We start from the raw sequence: 1106 nt of genomic DNA, 5'->3' as shown, positions 1-1106 counted from the left end.
ATGATGATGGTGATGGTGATGATGATGATGGTGATGGTGATGATGGTGATGATGATGGTGATGATGCTGTCTTCAGGACGACATGCTGCGGCGCCTGGTGAAGGACTGTGGCCCCAGCAGCTGGTCCACGGTGGCTCTGCACTTCAGGGTGAGGATGGGGGACCAGGGGGGGGGTTTATCAGAGCCTGCCTCACACAGAAGGAGCCCTCCCTTCCATTGATCATGGTGACCATGGCAACCGCTGCCAAGAGACAGGGAAACCCAGAGTTTATCAGATACAGTCAGCCCATGGGTGGGGAGAGGGATGGGGCTAACTGGAGCTCAGAGCTGGCTGTGATTCCTCTGGTTGATCTCCTCCTAAAGTGGCTGCAGGTGCAGAGTTGATCAACATCTGGTTCTGATAAACATCTGGAAGCAGCATAGAAGTTAGGCCCCCCCCCCTGTGAACAAGCTTTCAGCATCAGCTCAGGTTTAATGGATCCAACCGGTGGTGCAGCGAGTTTCTGGGCTGATTTAGTGCGTAAGCAGGCTTGATAAACCAGACCCTGGGTCACTATGGCAGAGTCCTGTGGTACCAGCAGGAGGCGCTCTCTCACAGGGTCACAGGTCAGAGCTACAGTGTCAAAGACGCTGGGAGCAGCTGGTGAACCCGGAGCTGGTCAAAGGGCCGTGGAGTCAGGAGGAGGACCAACGGGTAAAGCTTCTCTTCAGAACCAGTCCTGCTCTGACCCACCCCGGCTCCTCTGACCCACCTCTGCTGCTTCCTGCTCAGGTTCTGGAGCTGGTCCAGAAGTACGGCCTGAAGCGCTGGTCGCTCATCGCCAAGCACCATCACACCCGCAACGGGAAGCAGTGCCGCGAGCGTTGGCACAACCACCTGAACCCGGAGGTGAAGAAGGGCAGCTGGACTGCTGAGGAGGACCGGGTCATCTGCCAGGCGCACAGAGTGCTGGGGAACCGCTGGGCCGACATCTCCAAGCTTCTGCCTGGCAGGTTGGTGAACAGGGTTTGAAACCGCAGGGAAACGGACCAGAGCAGCCATGCAGAGGGAGCTGGACCTGACTGAAGGCCTGGTTCTCCTCCCCCAGCGGTGTGTCGCAGTGAGC

The 1106-nt window shown here is 58.0% G+C and overlaps 1 protein-coding gene across 1 annotated transcript; it reads left to right on the top strand.

Moving 5' to 3' along the window:
* Positions 1-80: 80 nt before the first annotated feature.
* On the top strand, positions 81-1006 carry LOC107081315 (transcriptional activator Myb-like; the record flags this gene model as incomplete). The annotated part of the gene is made up of 3 exons (XM_015369514.1): positions 81-148; positions 599-694; positions 773-1006. Coding segments are annotated over exons 1-3 (396 nt in total), but the record flags the coding sequence as incomplete, so codon positions are not given.
* Between the last annotated feature and the right edge of the window lie 100 nt (positions 1007-1106).

Source organism: Cyprinodon variegatus, unplaced genomic scaffold, assembly GCF_000732505.1.
Source record: "Cyprinodon variegatus isolate N-32 unplaced genomic scaffold, C_variegatus-1.0 Scaffold4123, whole genome shotgun sequence".
NCBI lineage: Eukaryota > Metazoa > Chordata > Actinopteri > Cyprinodontiformes > Cyprinodontidae > Cyprinodon > Cyprinodon variegatus.
Note: the sequence above shows the minus strand (reverse complement) of the source record. Positions and strands in the feature narration are given on the sequence as shown.